The sequence below is a fragment of the Aspergillus ibericus genome, assembly GCF_003184845.1.
Source record: "Aspergillus ibericus CBS 121593 unplaced genomic scaffold BO80scaffold_8, whole genome shotgun sequence".
NCBI classification, from domain to species: domain Eukaryota; kingdom Fungi; phylum Ascomycota; class Eurotiomycetes; order Eurotiales; family Aspergillaceae; genus Aspergillus; species Aspergillus ibericus.
Genome location: NW_020292106.1, coordinates 513,509 through 533,752, shown reverse-complemented (window position 1 = coordinate 533,752; position 20,244 = coordinate 513,509). Strand labels below are relative to the sequence as shown.

At 50.9% G+C, this 20,244-nt stretch overlaps 7 protein-coding genes across 7 annotated transcripts; 4 read left to right on the top strand and 3 right to left on the bottom strand.

The window, feature by feature from the left end:
- Positions 1–19: 19 nt before the first annotated feature.
- BO80DRAFT_376080 (SBDS family protein) lies at positions 20–1,009 on the bottom strand. The gene is made up of 3 exons (XM_025716646.1): positions 576–1,009; positions 358–481; positions 20–283 (listed from the first exon to the last, which is right to left on the bottom strand). Exons 1-3 carry the CDS (start codon positions 737–739, stop codon positions 230–232), a joined length of 342 nt encoding a protein of 113 aa, XP_025578179.1. The 5' UTR covers positions 740–1,009; the 3' UTR covers positions 20–229.
- A 126-nt stretch (positions 1,010–1,135) lies between these two features.
- BO80DRAFT_401103 (putative Rho guanyl nucleotide exchange factor) lies at positions 1,136–4,257 on the bottom strand. The gene is made up of 6 exons (XM_025717551.1): positions 3,588–4,257; positions 3,205–3,513; positions 2,951–3,151; positions 2,683–2,901; positions 2,395–2,620; positions 1,136–2,348 (listed from the first exon to the last, which is right to left on the bottom strand). Exons 1-6 carry the CDS (start codon positions 4,140–4,142, stop codon positions 1,390–1,392), a joined length of 2,469 nt encoding a protein of 822 aa, XP_025578178.1. The 5' UTR covers positions 4,143–4,257; the 3' UTR covers positions 1,136–1,389.
- A 758-nt stretch (positions 4,258–5,015) lies between these two features.
- On the top strand, positions 5,016–5,945 carry BO80DRAFT_349162 (putative 26S proteasome non-ATPase regulatory subunit Nas2; the record flags this gene model as incomplete). Its single annotated transcript, XM_025715490.1, has 4 exons — positions 5,016–5,183; positions 5,255–5,327; positions 5,376–5,719; positions 5,814–5,945. 4 exons carry the CDS (start codon positions 5,016–5,018, stop codon positions 5,943–5,945), a joined length of 717 nt encoding a protein of 238 aa, XP_025578177.1.
- Positions 5,946–6,456: 511 nt separating this feature from the next.
- On the top strand, positions 6,457–7,832 carry BO80DRAFT_422773 (Ran family GTP-binding nuclear protein). The gene is made up of 5 exons (XM_025718893.1): positions 6,457–6,524; positions 6,738–6,830; positions 6,903–7,056; positions 7,117–7,322; positions 7,380–7,832. The coding sequence occupies exons 1-5, from the start codon at positions 6,465–6,467 to the stop codon at positions 7,509–7,511; spliced, it is 645 nt and encodes a 214-aa protein (XP_025578176.1). The 5' UTR covers positions 6,457–6,464; the 3' UTR covers positions 7,512–7,832.
- Positions 7,833–8,405: 573 nt separating this feature from the next.
- Positions 8,406–13,041, bottom strand: BO80DRAFT_376070 (uncharacterized protein). Its single transcript, XM_025716645.1, has 4 exons — positions 11,108–13,041; positions 10,274–11,045; positions 8,747–10,213; positions 8,406–8,692 (listed from the first exon to the last, which is right to left on the bottom strand). Exons 1-4 carry the CDS (start codon positions 12,616–12,618, stop codon positions 8,678–8,680), a joined length of 3,765 nt encoding a protein of 1,254 aa, XP_025578175.1. The 5' UTR covers positions 12,619–13,041; the 3' UTR covers positions 8,406–8,677.
- Positions 13,042–15,626: 2,585 nt separating this feature from the next.
- Positions 15,627–17,712, top strand: BO80DRAFT_491595 (cytochrome P450; the record flags this gene model as incomplete). The annotated part of the gene is made up of 8 exons (XM_025723709.1): positions 15,627–15,830; positions 15,898–16,155; positions 16,213–16,388; positions 16,448–16,600; positions 16,652–16,717; positions 16,783–16,978; positions 17,046–17,379; positions 17,459–17,712. The coding sequence occupies 8 exons, from the start codon at positions 15,627–15,629 to the stop codon at positions 17,539–17,541; spliced, it is 1,470 nt and encodes a 489-aa protein (XP_025578174.1). The 3' UTR covers positions 17,542–17,712.
- A 774-nt stretch (positions 17,713–18,486) lies between these two features.
- Positions 18,487–18,945, top strand: BO80DRAFT_349064 (SCP2 sterol-binding domain-containing protein; the record flags this gene model as incomplete). Its single annotated transcript, XM_025715486.1, has 2 exons — positions 18,487–18,694; positions 18,782–18,945. Coding segments are annotated over 2 exons (372 nt in total), but the record flags the coding sequence as incomplete, so codon positions are not given.
- Between the last annotated feature and the right edge of the window lie 1,299 nt (positions 18,946–20,244).

Here is a 20,244-nt window from a genome sequence, read left to right as displayed (position 1 = left end):
CTAGGTAGAACCGGTACTAGATATGTATCCATACTATTTCATCGTATTCATCCGCTAGTAAAAAGCATACTCATTCATGAGTGTATTCGGTCAATCAATCGAGATCATGCTATTATCCTTGCCCAACACATCACATCCACCTACCCATCAAGGGAAGGCCACTCAACCATGATATGACAATGATGGGAAGAGGCCAGCCCGCCAGCCAGCAAGGCATGCATGCACGAAATTACCGGAAAGCAGGTCCATTACGGAAGTTGGTATCACCTTGTTGCTCACGAGCCTAGATTCAGTCAGCATTCATCATCATTCCTCAAAAACATTGAAGAGTCAAGGGGAGGGGGGGATAGCACATACAATAGTCGACTGGAATTCACCCTTCTCCAGGATCTGGGTTATGCAATCATCTTCATTGGAAGTCCCGAATTCATTCTCGAGACTGGCCTTGCTGGCTCCGTCGAGGACACCTTGGGCTCCGTGCCTGATTGGGTGCATGTTAGCTTTACTCTCGTAGATCCATAGCGCTGGTTTTGTGAGGGTTGAAGGAGCAGGATTGAGGCAATTGGGACACTCACTTGTGGGTCACGAAGATCTTCCAGCCGTTAAGAACATCGGCCAAGGGGATTGAGCGGTCACCGCGCCATCTGTTCAGGACGTCGTGGTCGTCGACAAAGACAATGAAGTCGTCGGACGCACCCTTGTAGAACAGCTTGGAGGTGGGGTCGTTGTGGCGAGGCATGTTGATGTGTGGGATTCTTGGTGCTGAAAGTAGATATGGGATGAATTGAGGAAGGCAGTCGCAGATTCAGAGGGGAAGATGGGGAGAGAAGAAGTCGAGCTGGATCAAGTCGAGGTCGTGTGAGGTGATGGGGAATGACGTCACCACGATGCTACCGGAGGGACAAAGGCGGGCACCGACTGAGAGAGATGAAGGAGAGCAATGGAATGGGAGAAAAATGGGCAGGGAAGATGAATGGTTCTATTCACAATCGTCTGATAATGGAGTTGGAGTTGTAAAGATGAGACTCGTTCCTCGAGTGCAGCCGCCCTTTAAATACGCAGCGTGGTTGCGAGATGCCCTGGTCGCCGGCCGAGCACCGACGTCATCATCGACTGATGGTCTTCCTCAGTCCCTCCCTTCTGGACCCTCGGTGGAGAAGCTATGGAATTCAATTCCCTCATCATCATCATTCCAATCACTAACGCATCTGGCATTTTCGCTAATGCTACTAATTACGTCTCGCTTCGCCCCGGTCAATCTCCCCTCCCCCCCCCACAGTCCTCGAATCAATACGAATCCCTAAGAACAACAAACATATTCCATGCATTTTGTGCCTCTCCATCTGATGCAATTCCGCAGGCAATCTCAAACAAGTTGCATCATCACCTTCACGACGCTCCACTCCCCAGCCCCACGCGAACCTGTCTTTTCGATCTCTTGGATGACATCGAATTGAACATCCTGCGGATAGTGGATGCCTTCAAGGAACAACCCTCGCCAAACTCCTGTCTTCCCTTACTGACCGGTGCAGTCTCGCCTTTGGTGACCTTCACCTTCCATGTCTTGGATCGGTTGATTACTCCCTTGCCATATCGCGGCAAGGCCGATTCCTTCTCATGGTCAGTTGCGGCTGGCTTGCCTTTCGACACATTCCGTAGCGTTCTGTCCTGGCTCTTGGCCAGCTTTTTGCTGTCTTTCTCAACCGTACGGATCATTCCTATACTAGACACAGTAGAAACCCCACCTGTGCTTAGAGTCACACAGCTGGAGCGTCGGTATAATCCCGGCCGGAGGCTCAAATGTCTCATAATGGATCCAGGATTGAAATAGTCGCCTGTTCCCAGACTCATGCCAGGGTATGGCAGGGCATCCCGTGTATAGAGGGAAGAGATGGCACGCTCCAGGAGGATCCGATCCTGCCTGTTGGCTGTCAGTACCAACGCTGGGCACAAGGCAGACATCTTTGGCCGCTCGAGTTCACCATCCAGTGAGCTGGAGTGTTGAAGCTTCTGTGGACAATGCGTCTTCTTGATGATGATGTTCTGCGAATCTGGCGGTGTTCGTGACGTGGCTAGCACCTGCATGGACGGCCGACGAGGCAATGGAGGCGTTGGACCGTTACCGCAGGTCAATGGAGTTAATTCGAGAGACAAAAATGAGTGCTCTTTGAGCTTCGCCAAAACTGGCTTCTGTATATGAGCCATTGCGGCAGCAGACTTGAGTATCTCCGTCTTCCATTTCTTTTCCTCGCATGCCGATGATGCACTAAGCACCAACTCGAAATTCTCGTCGAGGTGTTGAAACGTCAACTTCCAGGAAAACAAGCACCCATAACAATGAAGTCCTACTTTGGCACTTAGCGTACGGTTAGTCCAGAAAGGCAGGTGCTTTACCTTCTCCGTTCCTCAATGAATCGATTTTCATGTCGGGAATATACAGGCACGCCACTGCTTGGATTTTCCGGTAATCATCGGTCGGTTTGGCAATCAACAGATGATAAGGGAAAAGAATGCAGACCATGTAGCCACCGATAATATGGGCTGAGGTCTGGTATGTAATATGCAGAACGCCGCAAAGGGTCAATGGGCCCAGCTGTTTGTAAGCATCACTGACCGCGTTCTGCAGATTCAATCTTCGGTTTAGTGACCATGTTCCCGAGTAGGATATGTGTGCTATCTCACCGTTGTGGATAGATCCATGAATCCCTGCAATGACAGAGTCTTGTTGACTAGTCCATTGTCGATAGGACTGACAGTCCCGTAATTGATATCACGCACCACCACACGGACCCCTTCGAGCACCTGCCGAATACCGTCATGGGCGGTTGGGTCGTCTTGGATATGCGTCCAGCGTAGCAACTCCTCAAGTAACAGGGGGTATTTGCACAGACGTTGGACTGGCTGCGGGTCTGTCAGCATCCATGGACCCAATGGATTCGGTTATTCAAACCTTGATAACAAGGTCGTTCAAAGACATAGCCTTGTTTCCCTCTTGTGTCTGCCTTTCCACTGATGCAACAGACTTCGAAAGAGCCTCAATTCCCTGGTCAAAGATACGCCAATTTGGTATAGTATTGCGCAGAACAGAGACATCCGTTGTCAGTAAGTTGTAGTTCTTGAAGAATAACTTGTAGGCCGTGAAAGACTTGGACTGCATCGATAAGTCAACAGCTGAAGACTAGGAGGCTTGTTAGGAGTACTCACCAAATTCCCTACTTCTTGCGCGACCTGCAAAGCCTCTTTGGTTTGTGCAGCCAACGCCTTAAGACGGGAGTCCACTGAAGCCCTAAAGCTGCGTGATCTCAGAGACTTGTTATGAAAGGCTCGGAGTCCAAAGTCAATTGCACTTAGGCGCTTGTGGAGCCCCTGGGGCATCAAACTATCGAACTCAGCCCCCGCAAGGTTTGAGATCGAGGTCAACTTTCGAATCTTTGCCAGAAAGTGCTCGTGTGTTTCGCGGATCTGCTGAATATTATGGTAGATCTCCGGTCTGACGGATACGATGAAGAGCGCCTAAAGATCATGAAACCGTTAGCCGTCAGCGAGTTGAAATATGAGGGACCTGGTAGACCAGATCTGAAACATACATCAGCAAGTGCCTTCAGGCCGAAAATATAGTCACATTCAGTGGTAATCAGTTCTCGGAGAACACGGCGCCTCTTGATTGCCCGATGCTGAGCCTCCTCATCGATGGGGGAGCTCAACGTGGGCCTTAGGCTGTCCAAGGATTCACGAACATCGGACCTTATACTCTGATTTGTCGTGCTCTGTGTAGTTCCCCTCGATCTTACAACGCTTTGACTAGCAATACTTAGGGTAGCAGTCTTCACAGTTCCCAGGGTTGATGAATGGCGGGATAAGCATTCCCACTGTTTCTCTTGTACTTCCTGAATCTCATGCAAGGATGACAGGTCAGGGATGAGGTCCCGCTTATCTTGTGTGATGTCCTCTGGCCAGCCTTCAATATATCTTTCGGAAGGGTGGCAGCCCTTCCTGGAACGGAAGCTATTCATCCATCGCTTGAATGCAGCCACGTGGTCCACCGGGGCTGCGACAGCATGTGTTCCAGTGATTTCCACCTCGAATTCAGGTTTTTCAAAGATGAGTAAGGGAGGTTCGGCAATATCCTTGGATTCCTCCATGATGATGAGTATGGTGCAGAGTCAACCTCGGACTAGTAGCACATGGATGCAGGAAACAGGCCATGCTTCGGTTTCGCTCATCTTATCGACAGTGGCGCTAATTATTCGGTGGAAGCCACGACCGGCACAGATCCTCACATGGGGAAAGCATGATATACTGCCTCCGTCGGAAGATCTCACGTGCCGAGCAAGACGTCTGGTGCAGAAAGGAGCAAATCCCATGCAACCAGCGCACTGCACACGGACGATAAGGTTATCCCACCGCTGCTGCTGAAGTAAAGTCTCCTGTACAATTTGCACCACCTGGTTTGAAATTAAATCTTGAAGGACTGGTCCTACGACGTAGAGGCTACCCCGGTGCTCTCACCGATGGGTCCAAGTTTACCGACAGCATCTGTGCTCCCAGACTTCAGGCTGGTCATACTGCAAGGCGCAGAAGTGGCAATACAGATTAGCACCAACGGTTCACAAAAGTGATACCTGTTGCTAATCCCTTTGACAGCAGATGTCCGTCCGCGGTCACAGTATATCTAGACCGCGCGTTTGGGGCAGGGCAGCCCGTCGACTCCTCTCATGAGTCCTGTGACTTGAATTAAGAGGTATAGTGACTACCGGGCAAAAGACTCGCCACCATGGAGCATTTTAAGGAGTTGAACACGCGTCCTGATGAGACTCTCGAGGTTGTTGTTGTGCAGCACCTACAAAGCGCATGCCGCCAAGAAGCAGAAGTTCCCCCAGATTTCCCACCGAAGGAAGACCCACCGCCGCTTCCGCGCGATCTGCCTGCGACAGCTCTCGCCGCTCACTGACCGTCCTTTCTTACATCTCACGTACCACCAATAATGTTTTAATCCAACACCCACTCGCTCTAGAATGGGAATACCCATGGACCGCGATATTCATGCTCCAACAGTAGCCTCCGGCCCTACGTCCGGAGGGGCCCCTCCCCGCGATTTGTCCAAGCTCGGCATGGTCGACCTGATGCAAGAAAAGGAACGAATCGAAGAGGAACTTTCAGCTCTGAGCAGCGTTCTCGGCTCGGTAAGTCGACTATCGGTCCTGAATATGCTTGCCACTCTGTGAGATGCTGGCTAATCATCTGTTCCCACTAGCATGGCGTTAACATGAACACATCTCTGACAACCTTCGATGGCTTTCCACGAGACGATATCGACGTTGCCCAAGGTGAGTCACCGTTTTGGCTCCGCAAGGAAATTGCTAAGTCATGTTTAGTACGCACCACCCGAGCCCGGATCATTCGACTGCGGAACGATCACAAGGAGGTTATGTCACATCTAGAGAAGGGTATCCACAACCATTTTGCGAATCTGCAGCGTGCGCAGACGGCTGCGCCATCCAGTGGCAATATAGGTGCTACGTCGGGACCAGGGCACAATGCATCCGATACTGGGGCGACTGGTATGCCATTTGCGAAGGTCAATAGCGTGGTGCCTGGAAGCCCTGCCGATCAGGCAGGTCTGAGGGTCGGTGATACCATCCGGGGATTTGGGGGCGCGAACTGGCTTAATCATGAACGTCTCTCCAAGGTTGCCGAGATAGTCCAGCAAAGTGAAGGGGTATGTTGCTCTAGATTCCCATGTCATCTGCAGGTTGATGGAAGCCCTTAAATGCTGCGCGCGCGGAGAAATATCCTAGACTAACCTCTCCCAGCGTCCTGTGGTGGTCAGAGTTGCCCGGAAAGAACCGAACTCTCCCAGCAGCGTCGATTTATCCCTCGAACTTGTCCCCCGCCGTGATTGGGGCGGCCGCGGCCTGTTGGGCTGCCATCTGGTGCCGCTCTAATAGTGGCGATGATGCGATCTACTGTACTGGGAATAATCCTCGTTACTATCTTACTTTCATGAGGAATGCGACATGTTTTCATGACTAAGTCTGTTTGTTGTTGAAAGGAATGCTTTAGGGAAGCATCCAGGACGGCGTTGCGGTTAGGCACCATGTATGAGATTGCCCCATGATGACCACAATTTCTCCACCATTGAATAGCCCTGAGTAGCTACTTTAGAGTCTTCGAGAAATGCCCGCGAATCGACTGCATTGCCGCGGTCCTGCGGGGCACTGACGGCCTGAGGCCCGAGAGCCACGTGACCGCAGGCTTTGGTGACCGACTCGGGGCAAAAATTCCATCAGCGTTACCTTCCTCTCTAAACTCCTCACTGCCCCCCCCGTTCGATCGAACACCCTTGGTACTTGCCTGCGTTCCATCGACTTGTCGCATCTGACTGTCGATTTTTAATCTTTTCGACCTCTCTCTACTCTCTCTTCTTCCTCTGTGGTGTCCACCCAACCTACATACTCTTCGCCATGGCTGCTGAGGTACCGACCTTCAAGCTTGTCCTCGTCGGTGACGGTGGTACTGGAAAGGCAAGTTCAATTTATTAGATGGATTCTCCCGTTGTGCTTACTTTTGGCGAATGCGGCTTGTCACTGTCTCGACGCCGGTTGATACTCGCCTGCATTCCTGTCATGCGTGTTTACCCCTCTCTGTTCCCGTCGTCCCTATCAACTAAAAAACTTCATCGCCCCTCCACCTCACCGACTGGGACGTCATTACTGACTTTGAGATTTCCCTTCCAGACCACCTTCGTCAAGCGCCACTTGACTGGCGAGTTCGAGAAGAAGTACATTGCGACTCTCGGTGTCGAAGTGCACCCTCTCGCTTTCCACACCGTATGCCCCGCCGGCAACCCCGCTTTGTCCATTCCGCCGTCTTTGTCTCGGTCCGACTAACCCTTCTGCCAGAACCTGGGTAACATCCAGTTCGACGTCTGGGACACTGCTGGTCAGGAGAAGTTCGGTGGTCTTCGCGATGGATACTACATCAACGGACAGTGCGGTATCATCATGTTCGATGTTACCTCCCGTATCACCTACAAGAACGTCCCCAACTGGCACCGTAAGTGCTTTCACGTCAGCCCTCGGCACGTTTAGCGCTCGATTGACGATGAAATTCTAGGCGATCTCGTCCGTGTCTGCGAGGGTATCCCCATCGTGCTGTGCGGTAACAAGGTCGATGTGAAGGAGCGTAAGGTCAAGGCCAAGACTATCACCTTCCACCGCAAGAAGAACCTTCAGTACTACGACATCTCCGCCAAGTCCAACTACAACTTCGAGAAGCCCTTCCTGTGGCTCGCTCGCAAGCTGGTCGGCAACCCTCAGCTGGTAAGTCGATTCTTGTGGCTCCTTGACTTATGGCCCTGACTGACGATCGTTTTCTAGGAATTCGTTGCTGCCCCCGCCCTTGCTCCCCCCGAGGTCGCTGTCAACAAGGAGCTCATGGCCAAGTACGAGCAGGAGATGGAGGCCGCCACCCAGATGCCCCTGCCCGACGAGGAGGACCCCGATTTGTAAACGCATGGCCAATGAAGGCTGGGGCTGGGGCTTCGGCCACGGGCTCGTGGCAGTTGCTCTGTCCCAATAACTGGGTACGTTATGCAAGATTTCGAATCACGATACAATGATAGCGGTGGGAGGAAATAAGCCCGAGAACGGTCGGCATGATTATGCATTTGCAATATTTACCACTAGTAGTCTAGACTCTGATTATCTTTACAAAGTTCCTTTGAAACGATGACACTGTTTACCGCCCATCAACTATCACGCGATAGCTGCTGGACAAAAAAGTTCCATGTTTTCTTTCCTCTCTTTCATTCAGTGCCTACCGAATCATTCCAGGAGAAGGACAAATACCCAAATACCCAAATACCCTAGGATACGGATACCATTTGAGCAAAGCCAACCAGGCTTGTTTTCACCTTCCAGTTGTATTCCACCCAATTCAATCCCTAGCTACCAAAATCCAAGTAGGTAGGTAGGTAGGAACGTTCCCATTAGCCAATCCTTTGAAATCGTATCTTTCTTCTATAATCATTATCCCATGATAATCAGAATCATATCAATCAAATTGATCCTTGGCCCTCGGGAAAAATTGCAGGAAAAATGGGGTTGTGGCAGTGACGTCACCGGTGGGATGATCAGCTGTGTTTGTGTGGGTTGGGTTGGGTTGGGTTGAGATTGGGTTTCAATGACTGTACTACTATCCACTACTACTGAGTAATCCTACTGAGTAACTACTGTTACTATGTAGTATCGTCGTTCGAGTCGGTAAGGATGGAGGGATGGGGATTGGGTGGTTTGTGATCGTGTATTCTTTCCTAGTTTTGATCGAATCAAATAGATTATACGTGGGCTGAAGAGTGCAGATTGAGTTTGAAATGGAATTCAATCAATTCTTTAGCTATTTGTAAGCGATTTATCTGAATTCTGTGCTGAGGGTGGATTGGGGAGCGACAGCGTGCTTGGGTGACGTAGAATGCTACTAAACAAGAACTGGGGAGATGGCGGGAAAAGATTTGGAAGAATCCAACTGGGGGGCAGCTAGCAAGATCGAAAAAACATGAGGGGACATAAAGGGAGAAAGGCAAAGGGTCTAGGGCTGGGGTATCTTGCAGAAAGGGGCCAGGAAAGTCAAGCTCAGAACCCGCCAACGCCGTGGCACAAAGGAACGCAGAAGAGGATCACGAGCGGATATTCTAGAAGGCAAGTTAGTGTCGATCTCGATGGGACATTTCAGGTGGGTGACTTACGAAAAGGAAACGGAGTTCGCGGACTCCCAGTCGGCCAACGTCTTTCGAGGCTTTCTCGTCTAAAGCACCCTCGACAAGCTCTCTCTTTTGATCCTGCAGCTCAAGAATTCGGTCTTCGACGGTGTCCTTCACGACAATGCGGTGAACCTGTACAGGGCGGGTCTGGCCAATGCGATGAGCTCGGTCGACTGCCTGCTCTTCGACATAGGGGTTCCAGAACGGGTCGTAGATGATCACCTGCGATGCAGCAACCAGATTCAAGCCCGCGTTGCCGGCTTTCAGCGATACCAACAGGATCCGGCAGTCAGGGTCGTCCGTGAAGTCCACCACAGACGCGGTGCGATCGGCCACCTTCATGGTTCCGTCGTAGCGCCGATACTGCCATCCCTCACGCGCGATGGGGATTTCAAGCAAGTCAAGCAAAGAAGTGAACTGGCTGAAGATGATGATTTTCTCTTTCTCTTCGCCATTCTGGACCCCTCGCAAGATCTCCATGGTCTTTTCGATCTTGGCGCTTGGGATCCAGGTCTTTTCGAGACGACGCAAGTACTTGAGCTTCGCCTTCTTGTTCTTTGAACCTTCCTTCTTGAGCTGGGCAAGGGTCTTCTTTGTCTTGGCGACTTTTTCTTTCCCCTTCCCCTTCTCCTTGGCTTTGGGCGCACCTTCTCCATCGTCGGCCTCATCCTTGACAACGAAACGGGATAAGCCTCCGGACTCGTCGCTATCATCATCGCTATCGTCGTCGCTGTCATCTGCATCGTCCTCCGTAGGATCGGCCGTGCCCGCTTCATCTGTCTCGTCGGACGGGTCGGGAAAATGTACCTTCTTGAATGACCGATGATCGGTGATCTTTTTGGGATCGACCTTGGCGCGACAGTTCGGACACTTGATCTCGGCCGCATCCTGCCCGTTCCTTACGGCCACTTCTGGATCGGAGATTCTTGAGAAACATTCCGCGCAAGTTCCATGGCCGCAAGGGAAGAAGATCACGGGGTTTTCGACGGCATCAATGCAGATTGGACACTCATAATCCTCGTTGTTCTTGATCCGATTCACAACCTCGGGGCTAAATGCTTTCGCGTTCACAATGAGATCCGTACCCTCCGTGGCTGTACTAACGTCAATGCTGAAATCCTTGATGAGGTGAGGGTGACAGCATGCTTGTCGAAGCCGCAGAAGCAGCACAAGGATATTAGAATAGTCCCGCCCTGTAGCGCCTCTCTCGAGGTACCTATTGACTTCAAGTCGACTGCGTGTCTCCAATGCATTGTAGAACTCTTGCTCATCCTCACTGAAAACAGCATGCACGATCTCGGTGGTCTTAGCCGGCAGTTGTAGAATCGGTTTGCCGTCTATCGTTGAGGTTTTAGTCCGTCGCAAGAGGACCGCCTTCAAGAGGACTTGGAGTTGCAGCATTGTCTTCTGACGTGCTTCGGTACCAGCGGTCTTCAATGGACGAGTAAAGTCCTAGAAGTCGGGGTCAGTAACGATTCAAAAGTACAAAGAGTGGGGCCGACTTATACTCACACGATTGAATGTTTCAAGATTGCTGTAGGGACGAATGCGTAGAAACTTAAGCAGGGAGTGTAACTCTTCCACATTATTCATCATCGGAGTTCCTGTCATGCACCAACGGTAGGTGGTATTGAGCTGGCAGCATGCAATCGCAGATTTTGCATTCCGATTCTTGATGAACTGCGCTTCGTCAATGATGACCCGATGCCATTTACTGCCCAGCCCCAGACAAGGCAGGTCCTTCATGTATTGCCTGGCCAAGGTAGGGTCGCGCTTCTCCATTTCCTCGTACTTTTGCTTTCGCTTCAGTTCCGCCGACAGGGTGCCAAAGGTGGTGATGACTACATTGTATCGCTTCAAATCTCTGTAGTTGCGGGATCGCTTATCACCATGCAGTACGTAGACTGAGAGTTGATACCTCCCTGGCCGGATCACCTTTTCGATCTCTCGCCTCCATTGCTGCACCAAAGCAACTGGGGCAATAATCAGGGTTGGCTTTCGCTCGAGATCGTTCGATGGCCGGGACACTATAAGGGCAATGGCCTGGATGGTCTTCCCAAGGCCCATGGCATCCGCAAGAATTCCACCTTTATTCTCGCCTTCTTCCATCGACTTCATCCAAGACAGCCCCAGTTTCTGGTGCTCCATGAGCGTGTACCGGAGACCTGCGGGAGTCCCTTCGCGATTCTCCGTAGAGATCTCAGCGTCCGGCCGAATGACTTCGAGCAGCTTTTGAAGCTCCTCCTGTGTCTTCTTGGGATCTTCGGTGGAGCCGTAGTAGTCACTAGAAGCGTCAATCGTTAATGTATTGGAGTAACTCACTGGGGTTATCGGATTGCTACTCACCTGAGGTAGTCCATGGCTCTATCGTAGCCCCCCGGACCTTGGTAATCATCTAGATCGACGTATGTGGCGCTACTTGCAGATGAGGGATGACTGCCCAGAATGGCCCTTCCGGCTTGTTGTAGCATATCTCTGCCTGCATTGAGCCTCGCCATTGTATTGGATATCACGTGGGGTCCAAACACAGGCCCAGGTCTTTCCATACCACTCGGCGAATATGATGGGACATAGAGCGCTCTTGAAGCAGGTTGAGGATATTGATCAGGTCCTTGGTATGCCCGAGAGGACCAGGAGTGGTCCCAGCTCATTGGAAGACGTTCTCGACGAGTGGGAGAATTCTGGACGCCACGTTGAAAATCATCCGAGGTGATCTCTGCGATATCACTGTCATCGCCATCATGCGAAGGCTGCGCTACTATCCTGCTGTAGCCAGTCGCATAGCTTGCGCGCGAGTGGGAAGATTCTGATGCCGCGGGCCGCATTTGAATCTGGGGGTATCGGACCGTGTCCCTTACAACGGTCCTATCGGACGAAGAACTAGCCCCAGATGCGGGCATAGTGGACCTCGAGGAGTGAGAATTAGTGCTTCGCGAGGATGACGGGTGAGAGGATGTATGAACGTGGCCACTTAGTCGGGGAGCAAGTACAGTGTCATGACGCGCCCGATCATCGTGCCATTCTTCTGCCCTCCGCTCCTCTTCTCGGGCCCTATGCGCGGGCGGAGTAGACCTCAAGGAGTGAGAGATAGTGCTCCGCATGTACGACGGCTGGGACGGCCGAGGCGGCGTAGGGACATAGCCATTGAGTCGGCGGGCCATTTCAGCGTCACGACGCTCTTGTTCCCGGCGTTCTTCGAGCCATTTCTCTGCCTTTCTCTGCTCTTCTTGGATTTCCCGGATAGTCTCGCTGCTATCAAAGCCCAAGAGCTGGCGTAGCTCGTCATTGCCTGCGAGAAAATCTTCTAGATCATTGTCAGATACAATGTGGTTGGACGCAGAATGAGGGCCAGTATGACGCGGTCGCTTGGTTCGTCCATTAGATCGTCTGATCGGGGCCTCCAGATCATCATCTGAGTCTTCCTCATCTTCTTCCTCCTCCTCCTCCTCATTCCCGTCATTACCATAGTCTCCGTCATCGCTATCGTCATTGTCATCGTCATCAGGACGCTGACGCTTTTGAGGTCGGGGACGCGGAGTCGCTGACGAGGGCGAATTCGCTAGGGAATAACCACGAGCATTCCAATTCCTATAAGTAGGAGCGCCATCTAGCTGGGCCGCGGATAGGCTGGAGTTGGCTGACTCTCGCGGGGGAGACGGAGAACGAGCGGACCGGGTCCCAGCGGGATAACCTCCAAGCTGCTGTAGGCGCGCTTCCAAGGCTTTGATGGTGTTTATAGTATCTTGTCTGTCTTCAACTGCATCCGGTCGATCTTCTTCTAAACTCTGAAGGATCACTTCATGTAGTTGAATATCTTCTAGGATCTCCGCGATCGACGCGTCGGCCGACGAGGCCATCGTGATGGCTGGTTTGGTTTTCCGGACTCGCGAACCGCCGAAGGACTCCGAAACCTGATCGGCCGATCTCCCTCCCCCACAATGAAGGGCTATGGCGTGTGTATCCCTCGACTGACTTCAAGAATGACACAGATTCAAGCCCAGAAAGGGATTGTCACAGGGAGCTGGTCAAACGAGGGGAGCAAATCGGGAGCGGTCGATAAACGGGGGGTGGATTTGATCGTTTTGGTGGACTTGATTCGGCAACGTCGCGATCTCTTGGCGGGCGATACGTAGATAGGACGGTCGATAACACGGATGGCTTGGTGTTGGTGTTAGTGCTCGTCATTCACCCAGCATCATGAACAAAGAATGATTTCAGGCTTGGTCAGTGTTATTGGCAGATTCCCAGTGATGACGAAAAGTGAAGGGGCCACACATGCCTTTATGTACTCCCTGATGGTGGCAATCTCCGTGGTCTTTTTTCGCAGATTTCCTTCTGGGTCTCCCTTCCCCTGCAGGAACCACATCGCAACCCGGATGCAAGATCGATCACCTTCGGAATAACCCCTCTTCCAGCCGTTGCCTTTCATTCCCACCACAGTCATGGTCCCTGAAATCACTCGTTGACGGGAACCCCCTTTCTTGTACTCTGTATTCGGGTCTTCATCAGGTTTTGTGCCTGAGGCACTGACGGCCACCGTTTAGTGGTATAGGCTCAACGAGGCAATTCACCAACTCACATCCCATTCTTCCGACATCAAGTGAAACGACTGTAGGTCCCAACAGGACCTCGTAATTAAAATGGTGCTACTCCCAGCTAATACAATCGATGGGAAGAATGTTCTCATTCCTTCTTTCATAGCTAGGGGCATCACGGATATATACGTAAAATCATGCACTAAGAAAGTCCATGGATAGTCATGACGAACTAGAAGCGGTTCGACGTAAATACTAGTAGTCCTATCTCTACGGATTCTATCGACAAAATCGCATATTGGAAAGGAGGTCAGCGCCGCTCCCTACAGCCACAGATGGGGCCAATTCCCAGCCTATATAAGGCATTTGACATCAAGGCAATGCACAAAAGACGAAGAGAAGAGATCAAACTTAACAAGATGCTAGGGACCACCCTACATTGACGAATAAATCAGCTCAATATGTGTGCATATAGAAGTTTGCAGGAGGGGTTTATCGCGGGCATGAAGGTGATATCTGCTAGCCACACACCGAGGTCATGCGACAAGAAGCGGACAAACGCCAGTTGTCTTGAGACTAGGATACTTGGGCTGTATGTGCCCTTCGAGTCAGCACTGACAGCATGGTAGGTGGAGGTTATAGAAAGTGGGCCAATGGTGGGAGTGATACTGAAAATTCCATGGGAGACAGTCCGGGCAAACCGTTCCCGGGATATGCCGTAAGAAGACGAGGGACGAGTTCAAGGAGAGTTCCGTGTAGGAGGGAAGCTGCTCCAAACCAGGACTTGGCTCTCTCCGATGCTGGTGTTCACGTATGATACCACTTTATCTGGCTGGATTCTAAACCAGTCAATGCGAGGCAGTGTCTCACCTCAGAGTACTGCAGGCACCCTTGTAGAAAAGCCACATGATAAGTCAGGCGACACCACTCATACAGGGTATGAGAAAACCAAGATCTCACTGGAAGGTCTCAGTCGTCCAACCTGGTGCAGCGTAAAGCTCTCTGAGGCACCAGGCAAACATCATGTGTCAAAAGGGCCCGATCACTTAGCCAAATCTGCCAGCTCAAAATTTCAGTTCCGTCGGACAGGACGTTGTACTCGACCCAACAACCAAATGTCAGGTAGGAAAGCATTCCATGCATGTCCTGAGGCCGGGATTCGTTGGGCTCCCATTCCAATTATGCCTTGTACCAGGTCTCTGTGCCTGTGCGCTGGGAAATAATTTCCAAGCAAAGGCTCCTTATGTTTTCCGAACGAATCAACCAATACAAGGATCCCTTCACATCGCACGTTGCAACCACTCGGGGATTAAAAATGGCCCGACAGGTCCATGACATGAGGACGACCTAGTTTCCAAGAATTAGACAAGGCACGACCGTAGTACAAACCGTCCCCATGTCTCGGGTCGAATGGCCATGGGTTAGAGTCAAAAGCCATGACAGACCCCAGTTGCTAGCCATGCTGGCATTAAAATTGTTCTACACCTGCGAATGAGCTCACAACGCTGACCCGTGCATCCAGAAGCAGTCTAGTTTAAGAGACCACGGTAGGATGCTGAGCTGGTTATCTCGGCTGTTCCCGAGTTCTCCGGGCAGTTGTGGCCACCACATGGCTCAGTGGACCGAGTATTAGGTGCCAGAAAATAGTATGTGGTACTGAGACGTTGGATAAGGGTCGGAATTTCCCTGTGATTGGATATATCAGCGATGGAGAATCTCAAGACCCTCCAATTACAGCGGGAGCCGGGCATCTGGTACGAGACGGGCCCCAGGCCCAAGATGCGAGACTGACGGAATGTCTTGTGCAGCAATCCAAGCCTTTGGTATCTCAATTCTCGGGGCATTGTGAGTGACCATGATGGTTCAGTCAGGCAGCATATAGCTCTGAGGCCCGGTGCTCCAGTGGACTGAGGCCGTATCTCCTCTCTTCAGTGGCTCGAATGGTTGCAGTGACTCCAGTATCTATAAGATCAAGGTCACTTGAAAATTCAATTAGCCTATGGTTCCATCAGGCAGCACCCCCTCACTAGAGTTGTGATAGACTTGGCTGTCTATAGGATCTGCGAATCGGAGCTCTGATGTGAGACTGATTGGTCTCTTTGTATTGTACCTTGTCCTGTTGGCTGTTCAAACATTTCCAGGGGAGGATGAAAGAGGACAGCATCCATATATTTACTAGGACTCCCTTTACTTAAGGAGCTAGGTCCATTTGTATCATGTCCAGCTCCGCCGATATCTGGTGTTTATGCTGTCCCACACTGTAGATGGTCCTCACTACCCGTCTGTACCTGTGTCTCTAAGCAAATAACGCATCTCTTCAGCGACAACCCATGTTCCTTTGTAATAACATCACCTCCTGGCTATGGATTGGCCTTATAGGGGTATTTCTATGTCTCATTGTCAAACTTTTTGAGACCAGTCCAGTGCCAAATGACATTCCCTGGGTCTTGAAGAGGAAGGGTATCTTGGGGCGTGCTGCAGAGCGTTTCATTGGTGTCAATCCAGTCGGCTTCATTCACGAAGGGTACCAGAAGGTTAAAATCTTGTCTCTGATGCAGGTCTTAGCTCTTTGATATCATTGCTGACATTGGGGTTCTTCAGTACTCCAAGTACCAGAAACCGTTCGTGTTGCCCAGCGTCACCGAGGGCGATGAAGTTCTGCTCCCAACAGATCAGTCCAATTCCATTTTATTTGCCGCAGAAACCAAATTTAGCTTCAAATCCAACATTATGGAGTTCTTCCAGCTTAAATATACCAGCTGGCCGCTGGCGTTCTCGGAGAAGTACGACTTATATGTCAAGGTCATAAGCAAAGACCTCACTGAAACACTGAAAACGGAGTCTGTTGCAATATCACTCGTTGAGGAGGCCCAGTCATGTCTCTCCGACTTGTAGAGCGAGGACACAGATAACTAGAATGAGATTTACCTATATTCCGCAATGGAGAAGATGGCATCCCGGATGATCAATGTGCTTGCGATAGGCCCAGGCCACAGTCGCGACAATATTCTTCTGAGCGCCATGACACATTGCTCAAATGCAATCGTCTTTGGGGCAAGCATCATAAAAGCCTTCCCGTCATTTCTTCATCCGTATGCCTTCCCTCCCTCCTTATATTGGCCGTTCTGGTTCTGACTATGCCTTGTATTAGGATCGTCGGCCCCTTCGTTGGATTGGTCAACAGATACTTTGAGTTAGTCTTCCATAGCCGTATGAAGCCTATCATCGAGTCGAAGGTCGATGAGCAGCAGAAGGCCATGTATTTGGACGGTCGGCAGGAAACACTGAAGCCCAAGGTGGGGGTGTCAATATTTCCTTGGAGTTTTTGCTTGGTGCTGACGTTATTTCAGGGCAGCTTGTTGGACTTGCTTATCCAGACTGGGCTCCGTAGTAAATGGCCGATGGAGATCACGTCGATGTGGTTAGCATATAGAATCTTATGATTAATTTCCCGGGCGTACACACGACTGCGGTCTCCGCTACCAGCGTTCTTCTTGACATCTTGAGCCACCCAGTGGAAGGGAAGCTCACTAAGCTTTTGCAGGAAGAGGTTGAAAGCATTGCTGCCAGTTCGGGCGGTGTATGGACTGCATACAACCTGGGAAAGGCTTCGCTTCTGGACAGTGCAGTAAAAGAGAGCCTCCGGTTGAACGGCATTAATGCTGCCAGCCCTACAAGGAAGGTGTGGGCCAAACCTGAATCTTTCCCATATTAACTTGTCTTGTCTCGGCTGCTCACTTACCGCGTAGGTGGTTGCACCTGACGGGGTCACCCTGGCGAACAACCTCTTCTTACCTTACGGGACCAAGGTTGGGATCCCCCAGTATGCCCTCCACCGTGACGAGGAATTCTATCCGGAGCCAGACAAATACAATCCCTACCGCTTCTACACGACAAATGCCACTGCTGCGGAGAGACATCAGAATGGAATGACCACAACCAGTGATAAATTTGTGGTTTTTGGTCACGGTCGTCGGCAATGTCCCGGACGTTGGATCTTCGCCCACATCTTCAAGGTGTTTATCGCAGAAATGCTTCTGAATTATGACATTCAACCTATCCCAGTACGTCCCAGGATTCATAGTGAGTGTTTTCCTTTTCCTTTATTTTGTATTGTGGGACCGTCGATCTCGTCCAGATATTGTGTTGATTAAACTCACAGGATGGGGTCGTTTCCAGCTGCCACCAGTCACAACTAGGATCGCTGTCCGGCGCAGGAAGAGCAAAGCCCCTATTCCCGTGTGACTGACCAGTGTTTGGAGGCGGGTAACTGGTGGATTCCTTCCTGACCATGATAACCAACATGTTTGGGAGTGTCTGCACATAGCTCCTTGCGGCGGGATTTGAGCCTGATGAACAAGATCAAGAATCGAGAGCAATATATGAGACTGTGCTTCTGATAGTAAGGCCTTATGCCTTGTGATGTCATTTGCTAGAAATATAATTTACTGTCATTCTTTCTAGGTCACCTGTGGGGGAGATAGTCACACGGGGAAAGTGGTCGCATGTGGAGATCAGTCTCCGGTTTCCAAAAGGGACCTCGCTCGGGTTATTATAAAGGGTTACATAAAAAGCGGTCGGCGGAGTAAAATAAGAACTAATATCGTGGATTGTGTAGATCACATTGACCAAGCTATGCAATGTTGTTGGGGGGAAACTTTGCTGGCAGGCTTTGATGCTGCAATGATCAAGTTTTTGTCAGAATTTCGCTTGTGCAAGCCATAGAGTTCAGTACAGGAATTTTTCCGAGGATCATGGCAAGGGGGACCAACCCGGACAATTCTTTTGCATGCCTGAAGCATGTTGTCGAGAGGTAATCCTGCGCAATATTACTTCATAAGCGAAGAACCACCACGATCACAGGAACAGGCCGCGGGCAGCCTCGGCCCAGACATCGCGCGACCGCCTCCATTTCACATGCGCCATGGCCGAACTCTCCGGGGAAGCTCGCCGCAATAATAGACCCCAACCCCGGGCTGGCTCCATTAATACTTAATACTGGTCCCTCCTCATCCTCTCTCTGTCTCACTTTCTGGTTACATCAACATTCTTTAGCCTTCTCCCCTCCGTTCATTTCTGACACCCCATTCGGTTCTCTCCCACCATCATCATGACTCTCAAAGACGGTACGTTCACTCTCTTATCGCCAATTAATCGTGAGCGGCGGCTGACCGCAATGACGCACCTGCAGACGCTTTCCCTTCCTCCGCCGCCTTCGACGCCATCAACGCCACTCTACAGGCTGATGCGGCTGAGCGCAAAGACGCCATCGATAAGGCCAAGGCCGTCATCGCTTTCAACATTAAGAACAGCCAAAACAAAGAGGGGAGCTGGTATCTCGATCTCAAGGAGAAGGGTGTCGTCGGCCAGGGTGCACCTCCGGGCGGAAAGGCTGACGGTGAGTCCGCTTGCTTCTGTGGTTCCGCGGGCCTACAATATCTGTCAAGATGAATGGATGGCTGACGAGATATCGATATGACTACAGTGACCCTCTCTTTGTCGGATGCCGACTTCGGCGCCCTGGTGAGCGGCAAGGCCAATGCTCAGCGGCTCTTTATGGGAGGCAAGCTCAAGATCAAAGGCAACATCATGAAGGCGACTAAGATGGAGCCCGTCCTGAAGAAGGCACAGGCCAAGGCCAAGCTATAGATACCCTGTTATTCCTGTTGTTTTCTTTGTAATTCTTCAAATTTGACTGGATACTGGGACATCACCCCGTTCTTCTGCCGTCCTTAGTTGGCGTAGTGCTATTATTGCATCGTAGGATATTGGAAACATCGGTCTCGTTGGTTCCGTAGACGGTTCCCGGAGAGCTCCTGCGGAGTCGACCTTACCCAGCATAAGCGATGAGGTGCGTTGATTAGTTATAACGACTGGTTGTGTTTTTTTGATCTAAGAGTACTTGATCAGTCGACTACCTAGAGATTCGAACTTTATAGGCTCCAGCTACTAGCATGGAATTACTATAAAATTGGGACTTATCCTTAGCTTGAATGTAATACGGATCACAACCCAGGATCCCACTTTAGTGGGGTGAATGAACCACTACACAATCTGAACATGAGAAGAGGGAAGGCAGTGTAAACTCTATCGAGAGTGCGCTTCATTTTAATCTACAGAAAGCTGTTCACTGAATAGACCAATCGCAGATTCAAGGTTGGTGAGTCTATAAAATGGGGCCGGTACGTCATGACATATTTTGCCGGGCTACTGATTGTTTGTCGTGAGAATGTCAAGAAGGCTGGCATTTTCCGCCGTAGGGAATTATATGGAAGCCGGAGATTTCGGCAAGGACACGAGATAGATAATGTTCAACTGGCTGTCACCGACCGTACATGTTGTAGGTACATACATATGTGGGCGTCGGCCACCGCTGCTGCATAATTGATGGGCCTGCCATGGAAACGAAGGGTCGCGGATGACCCCAAAAATGAATACCCCGTATTCGTACGGTCCGACGTGGCGCCCGCCTATGTCTATGCTTGTGTAACGGCGGTAACAATACAGAATGCGGAAGACATGGATATGGTTCAAGCAAAGAAAGAGACAACCTTTCTTTCAACCTCACCACCAAATAGGGATCGAAAAGCGTTTCGGCTCGACCAGAAACCCCTTGCCCGAAAAGTAGACCATGGCTCATGGCCATCTCGCCTGGGCCGCGTAAAGCGAAGGCTCCTTTATGACATCCTGCCAAGATGCTGACCTTCCCCATGCTCACGTGACTGTAATTTTTTTCTGCCAGCAGAGTTCCTCTTGCCTGCCGGCAAAAGTCGCGAGCCGACGCTGGAAGGCCAAAAAAAAGAAGCTCACTCGAGCACACCCCCCATCCTCATCAAGGCAGAGCGCATCGAATGGAGGCGCGCCTCCCAATACCTACTTCGAGCAGTTCCTAATTCCTACTGCTCTGCCTTTTCAGCCTACTCCTTTCGACTCCGTTTTGTCTCGTGC

Coding starts and splice junctions, on each gene's coding strand:
- BO80DRAFT_376080 (XM_025716646.1), bottom strand. CDS start 739: ATGCCTCGCCACAACGACCCCACCTCCAAGCTGTTCTACAAGGGTGCG. Junction 482..575: donor AAGATCTTCGTGACCCACAA/GTGAGTGTCCCA, acceptor GCACCCAATCAG/GCACGGAGCCCAAGGTGTCC. Junction 284..357: donor GTGAATTCCAGTCGACTATT/GTATGTGCTATC, acceptor GACTGAATCTAG/GCTCGTGAGCAACAAGGTGA.
- BO80DRAFT_401103 (XM_025717551.1), bottom strand. CDS start 4,142: ATGGAGGAATCCAAGGATATTGCCGAACCTCCCTTACTCATCTTTGAA. Junction 2,902..2,950: donor TGAACGACCTTGTTATCAAG/GTTTGAATAACC, acceptor ACAGACCCGCAG/CCAGTCCAACGTCTGTGCAA. Junction 2,621..2,682: donor TCATGGATCTATCCACAACG/GTGAGATAGCAC, acceptor TTGAATCTGCAG/AACGCGGTCAGTGATGCTTA.
- BO80DRAFT_422773 (XM_025718893.1), top strand. CDS start 6,465: ATGGCTGCTGAGGTACCGACCTTCAAGCTTGTCCTCGTCGGTGACGGT. Junction 6,525..6,737: donor GTGACGGTGGTACTGGAAAG/GCAAGTTCAATT, acceptor TTTCCCTTCCAG/ACCACCTTCGTCAAGCGCCA. Junction 7,057..7,116: donor GAACGTCCCCAACTGGCACC/GTAAGTGCTTTC, acceptor ATGAAATTCTAG/GCGATCTCGTCCGTGTCTGC.
- BO80DRAFT_376070 (XM_025716645.1), bottom strand. CDS start 12,618: ATGGCCTCGTCGGCCGACGCGTCGATCGCGGAGATCCTAGAAGATATT. Junction 11,046..11,107: donor AGAGCCATGGACTACCTCAG/GTGAGTAGCAAT, acceptor TGACGCTTCTAG/TGACTACTACGGCTCCACCG. Junction 10,214..10,273: donor ATCTTGAAACATTCAATCGT/GTGAGTATAAGT, acceptor CCCGACTTCTAG/GACTTTACTCGTCCATTGAA.